General features: G+C 36.7%; 1 protein-coding gene across 2 annotated transcripts; it reads left to right on the top strand.

Moving 5' to 3' along the window:
• The first annotated feature begins 11,124 nt into the window (after positions 1-11,124).
• On the top strand, positions 11,125-15,442 carry LOC126799716 (cytokinin dehydrogenase 1-like). Of its 2 annotated transcripts, XM_050526969.1 has the most exons (6): positions 11,125-11,135; positions 13,273-13,922; positions 14,151-14,278; positions 14,359-14,619; positions 14,775-15,037; positions 15,121-15,442. In XM_050526969.1, the coding sequence occupies exons 1-6, from the start codon at positions 11,125-11,127 to the stop codon at positions 15,440-15,442; spliced, it is 1,635 nt and encodes a 544-aa protein (XP_050382926.1). The 2 variants fall into 2 exon arrangements, with proteins under 2 accessions (XP_050382926.1, XP_050382924.1); XM_050526967.1 differs by lacking the exon at positions 11,125-11,135 and having other exon boundaries at positions 13,253-13,922.
• The last annotated feature ends 462 nt before the right edge of the window (positions 15,443-15,904 follow it).

The raw sequence follows: 15,904 nt of genomic DNA, 5'->3' as shown, positions 1-15,904 counted from the left end.
GCAAATTGGTTCCACTGGTTGTAGAGACATTGAAGAAAGGGGACGCAACTTGTCTAAGAGGTTCAAGAATGGAAAGAAGGGGATGTTGTTTCTGTTGCTATTTCACTGTGGGTAAATTTATATATCCGCAACAATTATGGACACATAGTTTATCATATGTTTGCAGCAATCTATATGCTATTTGTTCCTATATTTTATTATTTGATGCAATTTATTAGCTTCGAATTCCTAGTTTATTGAATGGAATCAGAGATGTTGAAGTAGGGATTGTGCTAAAATTGTAATGCATTTATTTGTTTTCTTGTAGTTGTGATAGTAATGTGTGGGGTTTGCGCATAAAATTATTTTGTAGTCATATTTCTTTATCTATAGTGTTAATTTTATGATCCATGTTTGTACCATAAGTGTAGTATAAGAAACTCTTACATATGTGTGTATTGTTTGATTTTTGCAGCGAACATTGGACTCTAACTGTGGTTAATCCAGAATTGGAAGTTGTTTACTACTTGGATCCTTTGAAGCGTCGGCTACTTAATGATCTAGATTGGACAACTGTTGTGGATAGTTAACTATTGTTGGGCCCTATGAACTATTCTGTAAATTTTTTTATAAGGCACTAATATGACCTTACCCAAGTTTCTTGTTATGTTGTTGAAATTTTATCAAGAGTTACTTATCAGTCAGCCAAACAGAAAAGGAAGAATTTATCATGGCTGCCCTTATTGGTACGATTTGTACTATACTTTTAGTTCAATATTTGAAACTTTGTTTTGCATGGTGTAGTTAGCAGATTAAGTATTCACTTTTGTGTATTATTCTTAGGGTATCCCCGAGCAAAACGAGGACAAAGACTGTGGGTATTTCATTATGCGCTACATGAAGGATATTATTGAAGATAAGAACGGTAAAGTTTATTTTGTTGGTATAATTGATGTTTTAGAGCATGCATTTGTCATCTAAATGTTATAATAACCTGTCACATCCTGGGACTGGCTCCGCCGTAACACTATATTGTCTGCTTTGGGCATAGCCCTCACATTTTTGTTTCTGGGAGCTGACGAGCAACTTCCCAGTAGGTCACCCATCCTGGGATTGCTCTAGCCCGAACAAGGTTAACTTCAAAGTTCCTATCCCCTCCGAAACTATTGAGCCCCCAAAAGGCCTCGTGTTAGATAGAGGTGTGCATGTAAATATAAGACACATCACCCCATCTCTGTTGTCTCTGATGGCCGATGTGGGATATTACATAACTTTTTACTGGTCTTTTGATTTCAGTGGAGGTACAAAACTCTTGCCCAGGAGTACACCCATAAGCAAATTGATGAAGTGAGGACAAAGTGGTGTAGGTACCTCATGAAGCATCATATTAATTAGTTGTTGGGTTTGAATCTTTGTTACTAGTTTACTATTTTCTGGTTTGCATGTGTCTAAAAAAACAAACTATAATATATTTTTGTGAATTTGCCGCATTTTAGACACATGTGGGGGTGTAGGCTAACTTTGGCCAATTGTATATGTAGGCTAACTATGGCCAAGTATGTTCTTGCAAAACATCTTGCTACTTATGAATGATGGATAGTGTTATGATAATATATGTTATGGTGAAGGATTGAATATGACAGGTATTGTCAGCTTAGATCTGTTTTATGTTTGATGGATTGAATTGGTTTTATTGAAGAATTTAGGTCTCAAAATTGGATGAAACCCAGAAACACAATCTTTCTCACCAAACAGATAGCATAAAACTATTGTCTTTACCCACAAAAAGGCAACAATCTAAATAAGAGAGAATATTGAGCCAATTGATAAAAACCATTGTTTGTGATAGCTGTACACAGTACGCAGGAATAGAAGGAACCATTGTATGTGTCATATCTTATACAATGCCTTTTTCAGAACAACCATTGTTTGGAAGAGTTTTAATCAATAACCGTTGTAAAGACAACATTGTCTTACTCTATAATAATAATGTCAAACCAGAACAACACCATTACCTTTGTGATCTTAATCAATAGGCGCAGGAAAGGAAAGCATTGTCTCACTTCACAATAACAACGTTAAACTTTTAAACCACCATTGTCTTTGTAAATCTTATTCAATGAACATTTACAAAAGAACACTGTCTTCACCAACATTCAAACAATGGTAGTTTAAACCCAGTTAATTGCTGAACTTGTTATAGACTATGCTTTTCTTGCATTGTCTGAGCCCAATATCAGACAATTGTTTAATAAACAATAGTACAGCCCTATATCAGACAATGGACAAAAACCATTATGAACATTGATCTTTGGCCTAGTGCAAGTATAATTTCATCTCACAATTATCATTAATCATAGTTCAAAAGCACAACCTTTAAAACATTTTTATTAAAATTTAATTTTTACTTACTCACGAACCGTAAACGATCAAGTTCATGTAATTTTAAATCAAAAGTATTTTTAGAACAATTTATAAAAGTTGACGCCACATGAACTATGTTAATATCTCAAATTAAATTACAATAAGTGAGGTTTACTTAACTCTTATTCCCACTAAGCCCACAATATCCCAAAGCAAGTACCAAGCTTCCAATTTATAGGCCTAAAAGAAACCAATTCACCTTGGTGAATAACATGACAATTTAATTTAATTAGCTACGACACTTAACTCTCAAATTTCCAAGAGACAACCACCATCCATGACCTACCAAGGTCGTCGGAGATTCATACTAATTTTCTTACAACCACTACACCCATAAAACAAACCCGAACTTCCAAAAACTAAACTAAATTTAGTCATACCACCTACAACAACACCAACAACATTGTCCAATTCACGCTCGTATTGATGAGCACGACTTAATGGAGTAAACCATTACTCTAAGAACTAACAGCCACTTCTCCACACGCCGCCCTATGCAGCTGTGTGTGGGCCCCACGCACCAACACTCCTAAAGTTCGTCAAAACCTAACGACTCCAACAACAAACTTGATGATCACAAGAATGTAAGCATCTTTCATACCTGCACCTAAGCCTAAGTCGGTCGGAAAGTGGCCTGATTGACGCTGGAATGTTTGCAGCAACCTCACTCCTCAACACGGTTGTAGCAGCTACAAGCTTCCTTCATGGATGACACAAACAACCCTAGCGTGATGTGAGAAGCCAACTTGAAGTGGTTCCAAGATCCAATAGCACCGGCACGACGGCAGTAGCAATGCTTAACCTTGCGGCTGCAGTGATGTCGCGTACGGCACTCTTCCCGTTGTGAGTCTTGGTTCGAACGAAGGAGGATGATGTGATGCATCTTTTGGGACCAGCGGTGACGGTTTTGGTGGCCGGACAGTGACGACATCGGCCAGAGAAATTTCTGAAGAAGGGAGGGAAGAGGGAGAAAGTGGTGCGATATGGTTTTTTAGAAATTTTGACTTCCCTTTTTGGTTTTCACCTTTTAACCCTTCTAATTACTACTTTCCAAAAATACCCCACAAGGTTTTTGATTTATAACTTTTTCTTACGACAACTGTTGTAAGTGTGCCACGTGTATACGAATTCGTATCGACGAGCTCTATAACTTTCGTGAAGGAAGTTTTCAGAAAAAAGCAACGAGTCAAAAGTCAACTCTTGAGCTCATGAAAACTTAATCGTTTTTCAAACGTTTGATTTCTCGAAATCGATTCAACTATGAACAAGGCCTATATCAAAGGTGTAGAATCAGAAATTAGACAAAACACCATTCTATTAAATTTGAGAATTTACAAGAATGGAATTTGAATATTCTGGTTATTACAAACGCAATATCCAATTAATTGGAAATAAACATGCATGCATATATTTTGGAATAAAGGTCCACTCACAATACGAGGCCTAAGCCAGACGATTTCGAACCCTCCTCAAGTTGAGTATCCTCTTGACCTGGGTTGAAGAGCAGAGTCTGCGATACTAGCCCAATCCCAGAGAAATGTTGTTGTTATAGCTCCAGCTTTGTATGATGTCGTAGTATCACTCTCTGTCGAATTGCATAAGTGAAGATAGTCGGTGCTCTCACCCTTGAACTGATGCTACTATCTTAGTGATTTCTAGGACTCGTCCAAATCCCAGCAATAAGAGGAATCAGTCGCTGGAGTAGCTCGATATCATCAAGGAGGAAGAACGACAACGATGAAGCCTGAAAATGAAGTTGTGGTGATGCAGCATAAAAACAAGGAAAATAATAGCTCCGATTAGACTTTGATTTGAAAATTTTTGAGATGGAATTGAGTTGGGTTTAAAGGGTAATGGATTGGCTCCACCAAATGAAAGAAGAGAAACTTGCCAGAGCCCTGATTCCATATCAGAATTGATGGAGGTTCAAGATTGCAACTTTTTCTTCAAAACCCAAAGTTTTGTTAAAGTGAGGATCGATGGATATCTTTAGGTAGATAAAGAGGTGGAGAACTTAATGGTGAGATTGCAGGTGGCCAGATCGCCGAGGCGGCAGCGGCGCGAGAAGGAGAACATAGACGATGGCGGTGTTCTGCTTTCTCTAGTTCAATAAGAGAGAGAAGAGCTCAATTTTTTGTCGAGCTATAATGGAAGAGAGAGAGAGAGATAGAGAGAGAGAGAGAGAGAAGAGTTGGAAAAAATAAAAAGGGAGAGAAAATGGGTTAAAGAATTTGGGCTCGGGTCATAAGAGAGGAAAGGCTTGGGCTTCTCCCAGGCCCAAAACCAAAACTCAAAAATTTTATTATCAGAAATCATTTAAACAAAGTAAAATTTTAGAAATTAGTAAAATTTCTGAAGTTAGAAATCATTTAATCCAAAACATACAATGCAATACCAATTTTACCTTGAGCTTCCTTATAGTTCAGCCCCTCAGAGATATCAGAACTCTCACGATTATCATGTTATGCATATTTAGAGTTTGTACTCCGTTGCTATTAAGTATTAATCATATTCATCATTTGTTTTATAATAACTCTCTCTCTCTCTCTCTCTCAATATGATTGAATAGATACATATATATATACATATACATATATGTATAGAATGGTGATCGGGTGCGGAGGTCCGTACCTTACGTAAGGTACGGATTTGCCGATTCCGGCGACGGTAGGCCGCAACGGCGTGGCGCACCACCACAGACGCAGTACCTCCTTTCCTGGTGATCCCGTCTATGTCGGCCGGAGCTCCATCGGCGACCCACAGCGGCCGAAATATGCAAAATTCAATTTCTGGGCAAAATCCGACGATTTCGTGACTCTGCCAGCCGTGGGTTGCCGACGGATCTCCGCCGGCATAAACGGGATCGCCGAGAGGTGGGTAGTGCGGCTGTGCCAGTGCGCCGCACTATTGCGGCCCCCCGTCGCCAGAATCGGCAAATCCGTTCTTATCACCATTCTATAATAATGTATGTATTCAATCATATCAGAGAGAAAGAGAGAGAGAGAGTGTTTAAGCAAATTATAATACATATATATATATATACATACACAACATGGAAGAAATAAGTTGTCAAAACTCCTTGCCTAAAGCACTCCGTGCTGGTTTTATTGACATAATCCTACCTAAAAGGTTTATAGTCAAAACTTTATTTAACCAGAAAAATTTACTCTTGCTAATATTGTGTTGAAACTGTTCATAAAAGTTTGTGATATCTAAGAAACATCTTAATAGTGTAATTTTTTTAGTCTGGATGATAATGAAAAATGTTGATAAAAAGAAGCTTTTGTATGTGAATTATGCAGGTTATTCTGGAAGACAACATTGACCCTGATAGCATGACTTATGAGCTTGGTTAGAGATGATGGTTCCACACTTTCATTTAGCAATTAATTAGATGATACAATTTTAATATCAAATCAACTGATATTAATGTATTGATATAAATTCTCTTATCTCATAGGATACTATGCTCTCAGTAAGAAATTAGGATTCTATGGTAACAAGGGAATGTATTGACTAAGGTTTACACGGGATTGAATTGATCCATGTATTACATTCAAGAAACCTTAAAAGTTAACTGTATGATGTGGTACCTTCTGTTGATAGTACAGATTAGCTTCATTGGTAGCAACATTTCTTGTACGCTAAATAATTTTAGAATGAGTCTTTAGGATTTATTGGTTTGTGATAATGAGGAAACTTTTCCAAGTGTCTTGAACTTTAATTCTCAAGATGCCTGGAATTGGGAATATCCTAATTTATTGATTTGTTGTAAATGCATATTAGTTTGTGATTGGTGTAATTGCTCTTTATTCTCTCATTGTAACAATAACACTAATTTAGCATAGCTACTGCTATATAGTCTGAACACTTTTCTACACATATTATAACTTTTAAATGGTCGTTTGATTTCAATGGAAGATCAAGAAGACCCCTAAACTTGTGTACACTTAAAAACAGATTGATGAAGTGAGGATAGAGTGGTCTAAGTATCTCTTGAAGTATCATGTTCATTAGCTTTCTCCGCATGAACTAGGGGTTTACACAACTTTTGTTTTGTAGTTTGTGGATTTTGGGGCTTGTATTTGTCTTAAAAAAACCAAGTACAATATGTTTTTGTTGATTATAAGCATATCCAAGTAGTGTAGGTTAACTTCTGGCCAAGTTAGTATGTATGTAAGCTAACTTTTGGCCAAGTATGTGTTTAGGAAAAACATCTAGCTAAATATGATGGATTTAGTACGTTATGATAATATATATTCCGATGGATTGGTTAAGATTTGTGCCATTTTAATTTTGTTTCTGGTTGCTGTATGGAATTGGTATTAATTGATGGATATATTGTGTGCATTCACATTCAGGTCATTTAACCAGATGAAAAGCAGACCATTGTCTATGAAGGATAGACAATGGTTGCTCACAAAACAGATATATAAAACCATTGTCTAACAAACCTTAAGAAAATAGTCAAAATAAAAGACACAATTGAGCTAATATATAGAAAGCATTGTCTGTGATCCTATAGACAATATGCAAAAAAAGAACGAATCATTGTCCACAGTGATTTAGATAAACTGTCTGTGTATGATCGATGTTTGAGACATCATTATACAATGTAATTTTGAGAAAAATAATTGACCGGAAGAAACTCAGTCAATACGGTGATCAAAATAACTATTGTCTCATGTCCTTCTAACATTACCGAACTGAAAATGGACCATTGTTAATTTTTTTTAATACAATGCTTTAGGTAGAAAAAGTATTACCTTTTCTGAGAATTAGACAATAGTTCAGTTAACCAAGTCCATTGTTTGAGCAGGGACATGCCAATGCTTTCTGTCTATTGTCTGAACCATCAAATAGACAATTATTCAATAGACAATGTCATACCCCTTTATTAGACAATGGTTAAAAGGGTTTTCTTAGTAAGTAGTGTACGTATTTTACACAAATGGGAGTGCAAATTTCACTCTCCTAATTTAATTCCAGTTAATCAACGTGGAATAGATACTGTGTTATGGATAAGAAAACCCTATTTCGTTAAGGAAAAATTATGCAAGTTGGAATCTTTTGGATAACAAGATGTAAACGAAGCCTCGTATACAAATATAATAGCAAATATATAGTTTCGCATATGATTTTAGTTAACACAATCAAGTATCTCGCAATATATCAAATGCGAGAGAAAATTTTCACGCATCATAAAAAAGCGACAATCATATAGTTTCATCAATTTTAATAATAAGAAAAATCATTTTAAACAATTCAAAGTCGTTGTAATTTAAATTAAGTAAATAAAATGTAGAGTTTTTACGACAAGGTCGATGACCTCTTCTGTTTTATGGAGCATATGTATGTTACATAAAGAATACTGAAGTTTGTGGCTTAAGGGTGTTTTTTAAGGATGGTAGGGAGGTTTGAAAGGTCCTTCACTACTACAAATATGGATTTTTCACCACATCTTTCGAACGTTATTAAAAGGTCTGAAAATGATGCCTACGATGAGATTCTAATATGCACTAATTTAGTGATATTGAGGTATGATCGATGAGATTCCAATATGCAATAATTCTTCCTTTCATTTCGAACCCTTGTCTTTCTATTAATATTATCATTAAACCAAGAACCAGTTTATATATATATATATTCTCAGGTGAGAACGTCTGCACGGTGAGGATTCGGCTATTCCGGTGACGCACAACGACGATGCAGATGGTGTCGGCTGTGTTTCCCCCTCCCGACGCTCCTGTCTGTGCCGGCCGGAGTTGCAGCGCTGGCTGGAATCTCGAAATTTCAAGTTTCTGGGCACTGTGCAGAATTTCGAGATTCTGACCGGGACTGCAGCTACGGCCAGCACAGACAGGAGTGCCACGAGGGGGGAGCATGGCCGGCACCATCCGTGCCGTCGTTGCTCATCTCCGGTCGCCGGAGTCACCAAATCTGCACCATGCAGACGGTGCAGACGTCCGTAGCTAAGATTATATATATATATATTTATTTATCCCTTCTAGTGAGGGATCCATTTTTTTGTTTTAAAAATGAATAAATTACGTCAGCTTCTCGATTACATTTCAACATCTCAACTATTCAACTTTTAGGATTTAATATATAGATCACTTATGTAAAATTTCAGCAAAATTAGAGATGTTTAAGACATTTAAAACTGAAAATTTAATCTTATAAATATGAACGGTTTAAGTTTGACAGATTTGACGCGTTCATTTCTTTTGTCAACTTTAATACCTTAACCATTTTGTCTGAAATTTTAAAAGAATGATTTACATATTAGACTCTAAAAAATTGAATGATAGAGAGTTAGAAATGTAGTCAAAAATTTAATTAAAGAGAGAAGACCAAATAAATGAATCTCTTAGTGGAAGGGCCGTATATATTGACCAGATTGATAAGGCACAACTTGTGAAAGAGAGAGAGACAGAGTTGATCAGATTGATAAGGCACCAACTTTCTGTGAAAGAGAGAGAGAGAGTTAACCAGATTGATAAGGCACCAACTTTCTGTGTGTGAGAGAGAGAGAGTGTGTGTCAAGATTCATTATGGGGATGTCATGCATGGTGCTGGGACCCAAGACTCCAACACCAGTCAATTGTGACTTAACAGTACTACCTTTCTGAGTGTTGCCTCCGGCCATATTCAAACAGTCACACTCGATCCATCAACTATCTCCACTTTCAAGAGTTCCATCACTACTCGCTGCTGCTATACACATGCGCTTACAGCAGCCGATGCTAACCCCAGCCCCCCAGGCCCCTACTTCCCCCGCACTGATCGACACTCAACTTGCTTTCCCCAGACAATGACATTAGAGATGGAACGAGTTGAAATCGAAAGAGGCTCCACCACTGCCCCCATGCCGCAACAGTGTTCTAAGTTCAGAAAACCAATCACCTTAGCAATATTTTCACGTATTACCTACATATGTTCTCCACACATGCACATACATATATATACACATGCATGCATTATGTCTCTTTCATTACTTATATTTGGTCTTTAGTCAAACACAGTACTTGATCTTTTGTCAAAAGGCATGACAAGTTTTTCTCTTGTGAGACCGAGACCTCGTGTAAATCACATGCGGACAGGACCTACATGACTCCTCAGTAATTAGTTCTAAAAATTAAAGCATGCAGATTAACATCATAATATACTAGTTTGTACATTACCTATATTTGGTCACTGATGCAACTGCCCAATTACGAGCGCGAGGATTTGCAGACTGCACGTGTATTTGCATCAGTATGACCATATTGCATGTTACTGAAGAAGCCATATTCAAATTGAAAGGGTTTGGTTGATTATGTTTCAGATGATGTCTCGGATAGTCGACCGGATCCTCCTTTTTTTTTAATTTTTTTTATGTGAAGGTGTATCAGATCCTTGGTTCAACAAAATTTCTTTTTCTTCTACAGAGGTTGTCTTCTGTGATTATTAATCATATATATTAATAAGAAAGCAAACTTTTTTGTGGATATATAGGCTTGCTATTTCAGCTATAACTCATTCATGCTTTCATTTCTTCTTACTCCATTTCCTAGTATTTGGTTTAGTTGCATGATAGTTGCCTTCCGGGCCTGAAAGCTCCCTTTTAATATCACATTTAATTAATTAAAAAGATTTAGGCAGGGTAAATTAACATGAGTTTTGTTATATACTCATTGACGTATCTTCTCTTATTGCATTTCCGAGGAAAAAAAAACTTTGGTCATGCACAACCCATATATATTTTGATTATTTTCTTTCTTAAGATACAGTACAAAGTACAAACTAGCATATATAACACGATCGCATGCAGTAGTACTCCATATTACGTACACTACATTAAAGTTTCAACGATGAATTAATACTGACAATCCCTACTCCGATCGATGTCCGTGCATGTGTACATATTCCCGATCGAGTTAGAAAAACGTTTTAACCACAAACTAGCATATATAACACGATGGAACCCACTTAATTAACCTACTCCATTGTGGGCTTAATTTTACCACAAATAATTGAATTGCTCACAACCCACGCACACCTGTGTCCGTGCCTGTTACTCTTTTCTTTCCTATAATGATCGAATGATCGAAGATCTTGTTGATGATACCTTATATATATATAACCTACAAAGCTAGCTATTATGCACTTTATAAACGAACAGCTGATGAAGAGGCAGTATAGCAAGTCAATGTGTTCAACATGATTCGAGTATGAAGTGCATAAACAAGCACGCATTACTGAACCGCACTATCTGGTGCGCGCTGTAGTACTGTATGGTGTTTCTCTATATTTAGGGGGTGTAGCATTCATGCTTCGGCGCCTAGTTCTCGAGCTTTCGTCAAGATGGACTGATAGAGAAATTTAAAAGCAATCGAGGCCACAATAGATGCTGCTTGTGAAGAAACTAAAAAGCTGCAGCTAGCTAGAAGAAATAGTAGGACCCCAGTTTCATCTGACTCCCCAGACACTAAACTCAAACACCATGCAACCATGCAACCCAGTTGGGTGGGGGACATCCCGCGGATCCCTCCCCATTCATCTCAAAGACCTACTTCATTGCTGTGCCTCACATCATCTATCTAACATATCTGACACTTCAAACAGCAATATTCAATACCTTGATGCGATGTTCATATTTTCTTCTAAATTCGAATGAAATGATATCAATCACTGGCAGGTTGCTAGTACTTTTCAACTAACTGGATCAAGCGTGCTGACATGGGGTCCCCGTGTGCACCACCTTTGCCTGAAATAGTGATCTCTTACGTTGGTACGTAAAACATGACGTGACAGTGTCATGTGGTGTACTCAGTTAATTATATTAATCCATGTTGTGGTAAACAGACACATGGTGAAAGAGAAAAAAATTTATTTAAATATGAGTAACTAATCAGAAACAAACACAGTAAAAAATGAACCAATAACATTAAAGGGATATGTCACGTAAATTATGTATCAAGTACATATAATAATTTTTCCATTCAAGTATACCCTAGCACATGGAACAAGGAGTTGATATACCATCTTTAGGGGATAAATTATTATATGTACTCGGTATATAGTCTACGTTAAGGTTCAAAATCTCCCTGATATTTTTCGGATATATCCTCCGATATCTCTCTAAAAAAACGATATATCTTAGGAATAAATATCTTATTTTTCCTGTATCTGCGATATTTCTCCGATAACATAAAATATCTCAGATATTTAAGATATATCTTCGATATTATAGAGAAATATCTGAAAACTTTTACTTAAATTTCTTTATCTAAACTTGATGATGTCTCGGACTCTCGGAGAGAAGTTTTTGATTAATTAATAACCTCGAGGCTCGAGGGATATCAAAAAGAAAACTAGAAAAGTAGTCCCTCATTCGGCTAATTTTTAATTTTTCGTAAAAGATATCCGAATGAAGACTGAAAGTTCAAGTTTTAACTCTTAAGAGTCAAGTTATATCAGTGACAAATACTATCCTTGATCTTGAGAGAATCCAAAATAAAGGGTCACATAGTAGTCTATGAAGACCATAAGAGGATGAAAAAAAAAATTAATGTTACTGTAGCACCACGTGACAATGACTAGTTGTCTACTTTTCTAATCATAATTTGACATGCAAGATTTAATTAGTTAAATTATATTTAAGCTATTTTGTCAAAGACTATTTTGAGTTTCTTTCTAAAACCCTAAACTCTAAACACTCTCAAATCCTAAACCCTAAATCCCTACACTCTTCACTCTAAACCCTAAATCATCAACTCTAAACTCTTCAAAATTATCAATACCCATGAAAGTCATTTTACAAATAATTAAAATATATTAAATTATAATTTTAGTGTAATAAATCTACATGTCAAAATATAATAGGTAAGGAGGACCACTAGGCATCGACACGTGGTACTACGGTAACATATAAAAATTTCTCATAAGAGGATATCCTTACATCGAGTTGGATTTATCCTTACTATTCCCATCTCGAAGAAACTGTAGACAGTTCTAAATAAATATATGACTATTATGTTAACCATTACAAATCGTACTAAATGGCTCGTGTGTGTTGAGCAGAGTATTATAGTTTTGTTGACCAACGTGCGTCTTTTCAAGCACATAAAGTCATTTTCTAGTACTAGATAAAGTTAATAATTGTATCTATTTTATATAATTCAATAATAAATAAATAAATAATTTCGGAACATGAACGATATTTTTTTCTAATATCCCCGATATATCTCTAATATATCTGATATCTTTTTTTTAAATGATATATTCATCGATACCGATTTTTTGAACCTTGGTCTACGTGGTGTACCTCTTTAATGTTATTGGTCACCAGTTTTTACTGTGTTTGTTTCTGATTGTTTACTCATATTTAAATAATATTTTCTCCTCTCATCACATGCATGTTTAACTCACCATGGAGGAAAAATTATTATATGTACCCAGTACATAGTTTACGTGGCGTACCCTTATAATATTATTGATTTATTTTTTACTGTGTTTGTTTCTAATTGGTTACTCATATTTAAATATTATTTTCCCTTTTACTGTGTGCATGTTTACCACATCATGAATTTATATGATTGACTATGTATACTACATGACAGTGTCACGTAATGTTCCTACTACACAGAATAATTACTCCACCATGAAGTAATATGATTGGATGGATACGCCATATGTCAATGTCATAGTGTTCCGGGTAAATAGAATAATGCAATAGAAACGTTATAGAAATTACGTCACTACCAATATGTATTATATATTCTGATCCTAACCTCTCATGATTTTCATACACAACCTCTCATCTCTCCTTTCCCTCCCTCTGCCAGACCATAGCCTTATGACACTTATGGAGTCACTTCCATGCAGCTTCTACAAACAGAACAACGTTGCCTACCTCAAACTTTGCTTGATTATATTCATGGGATGTCTACCAGGGACAACTCACCTCTGTTCCAACCGAGTTCTGGCCACCTCAACAACTATTCCGGACCGCTTAGAACCCTTCCATATTGCTTCACCCTTTCAAACACTAAGGCTTGATGGTTACTTGAGTTTTGACAACAACCATCACACAGCAAATGACTTTGGCAACATATATCATTTCCAACCATCAGCAGTACTATATCCACAATCTGTTTCTGATATCTCCTCTGTGATAAAGCTTATATATGAAATGGGTTCTGGTTCTGAGCTTACTGTTGCTGCTAGAGGGCACGGCCACTCCCTTCAAGGCCAAGCTCAAGCTCATCGAGGCGTAGTCATGAACATGGAATCACTGAAGGGATATCCAGAGATGCAGGTTCATGTTGGAGAGCAACCTTATGTGGATGTGTCGGGTGGCGAGTTATGGATAAATATTTTGCATGAGACTCTCAAACATGGACTGGCACCAAAATCTTGGACAGATTACCTTCACCTTACCGTCGGAGGGACTTTGTCAAATGCTGGAATCAGTGGTCAAGCATTCCGGCATGGACCCCAAATCAACAACGTCCATGAACTGGAGGTTGTCACAGGTACATGCTCAACGAGGATATATGCAAAATTGACAATACTAAAACACACACTATGTTGCATCAAATAAAATTCATAGCTACAATCATTTCAGAGAGAAAACAAGGGAAGGGTACATAACCCACTGAAGCACTTGTTATCCTTTATACATCATACCATGTTTTGATTTGACAACAACGTACCTTACTCATGTGCAGCATATGTAACATAATCTGAAACTTTGATTTCAGGAAAAGGAGACATAATTTCCTGTTCCAGAAAGCAAAATGCTGACCTTTTTAACGCTGTTCTGGGAGGGCTGGGACAGTTTGCCATCATTACAAAGGCTAGAATTTCTCTTCAACCAGCACCAAAGATGGTAACGTACTTATGTTCAACTTCACAAATAAGGTGAATGACTATCTTAAAAGGATATCTTATTTAACTGTACTCTCCCAGGTTAAGTGGATCAGAGTGCTGTACTCAGACTTCTCATTGTTTTCAAAGGACCAAGAGCTTCTCATATCTGCTGCAAATTCATTCGACTACATTGAAGGATTTGTTATAATTAACAGAACAGGTCTTCTTAATAACTGGAGGTCGTCCTTCAATCCTAAAGATCCAAAACCGGCGAGCCAATTCAACTCAAATGGAAAAACACTCTACTGCCTAGAAATGGCCAAATACTTTAACCCAGAAGAATCTCATATCGCGGATCAGGTGAGATAGTGAATAAGAAGAGAATTATACGTACATCTTATCTATGTATTATCCTTATTCCCCCACCCCCCCCCCCCCCCCCCATCCTCCCATGAAGACCAGAAAATATGTATTCAATTTTTGAAGTACTAATGAAAACCTTTGTGTATATGCAGATAACTGATATCTTACTGTCAGGACTGGAATACATCCCATCCACCCTCTTCTCTTCAGAAGTTTCCTTTGTAAACTTCCTTGACAGAGTGCATTTGTCTGAGATGAAACTACGAGAGAAAGGATTATGGGAGGTTCCTCACCCCTGGATAAACCTTATGATCCCTAAAAGCAAGATACATGAGTTTTCTGAAGAGGTCTTTGGCAACATTCTCAAAAACAATATCAATGGTCCTATCCTCATGTACCCAGTCAACAAAACAAAGTACCTCTATACCTCTTTTATGACTTCTACTTAAAGTTCATAGATTTCATAATGTTGACCTGATTCCTATCATTGCATTATAGGTGGAACAACATGACATCTTTGGTTACCCCAGATGAAGATGTATTCTACCTAGTTGCATTCTTATCCTCTGTGGTGCCATCTTCAACAGGATCAGATCACCTTGATAATATCTTAACACTAAACAAAAGAATCTTAAAGTACTCTACTACAGCTAACTTGGGTATCAAGCAATATTTGCCCCATTACAGAACCCAAGAAGAGTGGCGAGCTCACTTTGGCTCTCAATGGAAAGTTTTCATACAGAGGAAGGCTTCTTATGACCCTTTGGCAATCCTTGCTCCTGGGCAGAGAATCTTTAAAAAGGCGGTTCCCATGGTATGAGACTGAAAACTTATGTGAGCGACAAAGAGTGATCCAACACAGAGCTCATATCCGAAATTGTACCTTAACCAATTACAGTTAAATCGAAATGCTGTAGCTTGGATTTCCAGATCTGTACTATAAGCACTATGTACGTTGTTGAGAAAATTTGTTGAAGCCATAAAACCAGTGCACATCGTAAACATGAGAAATTCTAAATCAGTGCACATTGTAAATATAACTAGTGACATTAATTATGTAAGGTGTGGACCTATCATATTATGCAGAAAGATGCATACGTTTACTCTTCCCATCCATGCATAGGGTTCCACGTTATCTTATCCAAGGAAATATCATTCAATTATAGAATTCTAGAATGTCTCCGACCAAAATACACCCTACTTTTATGATAGCACAATAGCATATATATCCTGAGCATTCCTTACAACTTGAAGAAAGAAAAAGTAGTAACATATCATGTAC

This window comes from Argentina anserina, chromosome 6 (assembly GCF_933775445.1).
Source record: "Argentina anserina chromosome 6, drPotAnse1.1, whole genome shotgun sequence".
Lineage (NCBI taxonomy): Eukaryota > Viridiplantae > Streptophyta > Magnoliopsida > Rosales > Rosaceae > Argentina > Argentina anserina.
This window is presented reverse-complemented; position numbering and strand designations above follow the sequence as displayed.

Excerpts from the sequence above, each read along its gene's own strand:
- LOC126799716 (XM_050526967.1), top strand. The coding sequence starts at position 13,253 with ATGGAGTCACTTCCATGCAGCTTCTACAAACAGAACAACGTTGCCTAC. Across the intron at positions 14,620-14,774 it reads AATCTCATATCGCGGATCAG|ATAACTGATATCTTACTGTC; the intron begins GTGAGATAGTGA and ends GTGTATATGCAG. Across the intron at positions 15,038-15,120 it reads TACCCAGTCAACAAAACAAA|GTGGAACAACATGACATCTT; the intron begins GTACCTCTATAC and ends ATTGCATTATAG.